General features: G+C 41.7%; 1 protein-coding gene across 1 annotated transcript in view; it reads left to right on the forward strand.

Annotated features, from left to right (window-relative positions):
* The window catches only part of npb (neuropeptide B), an 8041-nt gene extending 6918 nt beyond the window's left edge, over positions 1 to 1123 (forward strand). Inside the window, exon 2 of the mRNA XM_020524136.2 lies at positions 660 to 1123. Coding sequence (XP_020379725.1) covers positions 660 to 788 — 129 coding nt within the window. The 3' untranslated portion in view covers positions 789 to 1123. The remainder of the gene's footprint in view (positions 1 to 659) is intronic.
* Positions 1124 to 1366: the final 243 nt, after the last annotated feature.

Genomic DNA, 1366 nt, shown 5'->3' on the forward strand with positions numbered 1-1366 from the left:
AGGGGAAGGGGAGGGTGAAGTGTGAGTGAGGAAGGAGTGTGTGCGAGGAGAGGGGGAGGTGGATGGTGTGTGTGAGAGAGAGAGAGGGAGGGTGAGGGAGAGATGGAGAGGGTGAACTGTTTGAACATAGCTGCAGTTCCTGATTTGCAGAGAGGCACAGGTTGAATATTTTGCAATGAGTAAGTTTGCACGCAGGCTCAATGTAGACAGAGACCACAAGGATTACAACCAGAACTGAAATCCCTTTCTCAAAAATATCCTGGCTGGAGGATGGTTTTAAAGTACAACCCTTCACAACACAAACCATCCACACATATCTCTGGCAGTGTTGGTAGAGACATGTTTTAAATCAACCTGTCTAGAGATGTTATTAACAATGAGTGGTGCAGGTGGGACTTGTACCTGGGTTATCTGTCTTAGAGGAAGGGATGCTGCCCCAAGGGCAGTGGAGTTGTAACATTGTCTTATTCTGGTGGTCCTGACCGTTAGGAGATGATGCACAGGGGAGTTCCCAGTTCCGAAGAATAGTCCTATAGGATCTGAAATGCTAACTCTGTGTTCTCTGTCTCCAGAGAGGCTGCCAGACTGGCTGAGTTTCTCCAGCACTTTCTGCTTTTAATAAATGATTGTTGGTGTTTGTGTGTGCATTCATTCCACAGGCTGTCTGCGTGAAGGACATCTCTCCCAACCTGCAGAGCTGTGAACTCATCCAGGATGGTCTGAACACTTTCCAATGCAAGGCTGATGTATATCTGTCGCTGGACTCACAGGACTGTATGAACGCCTGATCCCACTCATTCTCTCGCCCTCAACAGAAACCCCTACAAACTGATCCTGACACTCAGTGTTTCATTACTTTTATCCATTTTGAACAATTTAGAATTGACCCTGAATTTACTGTTAACTCCTAGCTCATGAACCTGTGTTAAAGTACATGAAACTAATTCCTTTGCTGCAGGGCAGTTCCCCAGTGTCTGACTATTTTTGTTAATGATTGATTGCAATATTTAAATACATTTCAGTGAATATGGAGAACCATTGTATAAATGAGCTGTGCGTTGGTGCAATTCTGATGTGTCTGTAACTTAAATGACTTATTAATTATATTTCAGCCTTAAAACGTGTCCTGGCTCCTGTTTGAATGTATGGCATTTGACTGTCCTTTAAATACTTAACAATAACCTACAGGAAAACAGTCCAGGATGAAAAAAGATCTAAACTTGAGAAAAATACAGTAATTTTTAAAAAAATTCTCAATTCTCATATATAGCAAATCATATAAACAGCAGTTAATTTGTAATGAAGGAGGCTTATAGAGGGAAAGTCATAAGTCGTATGACTATTTATACAGAGAATCTTATTACTT

The sequence above is a fragment of the Rhincodon typus genome, chromosome 23, assembly GCF_021869965.1.
Source record: "Rhincodon typus isolate 14 chromosome 23, sRhiTyp1.1, whole genome shotgun sequence".
In the NCBI taxonomy this organism is placed as follows: domain Eukaryota; kingdom Metazoa; phylum Chordata; class Chondrichthyes; order Orectolobiformes; family Rhincodontidae; genus Rhincodon; species Rhincodon typus.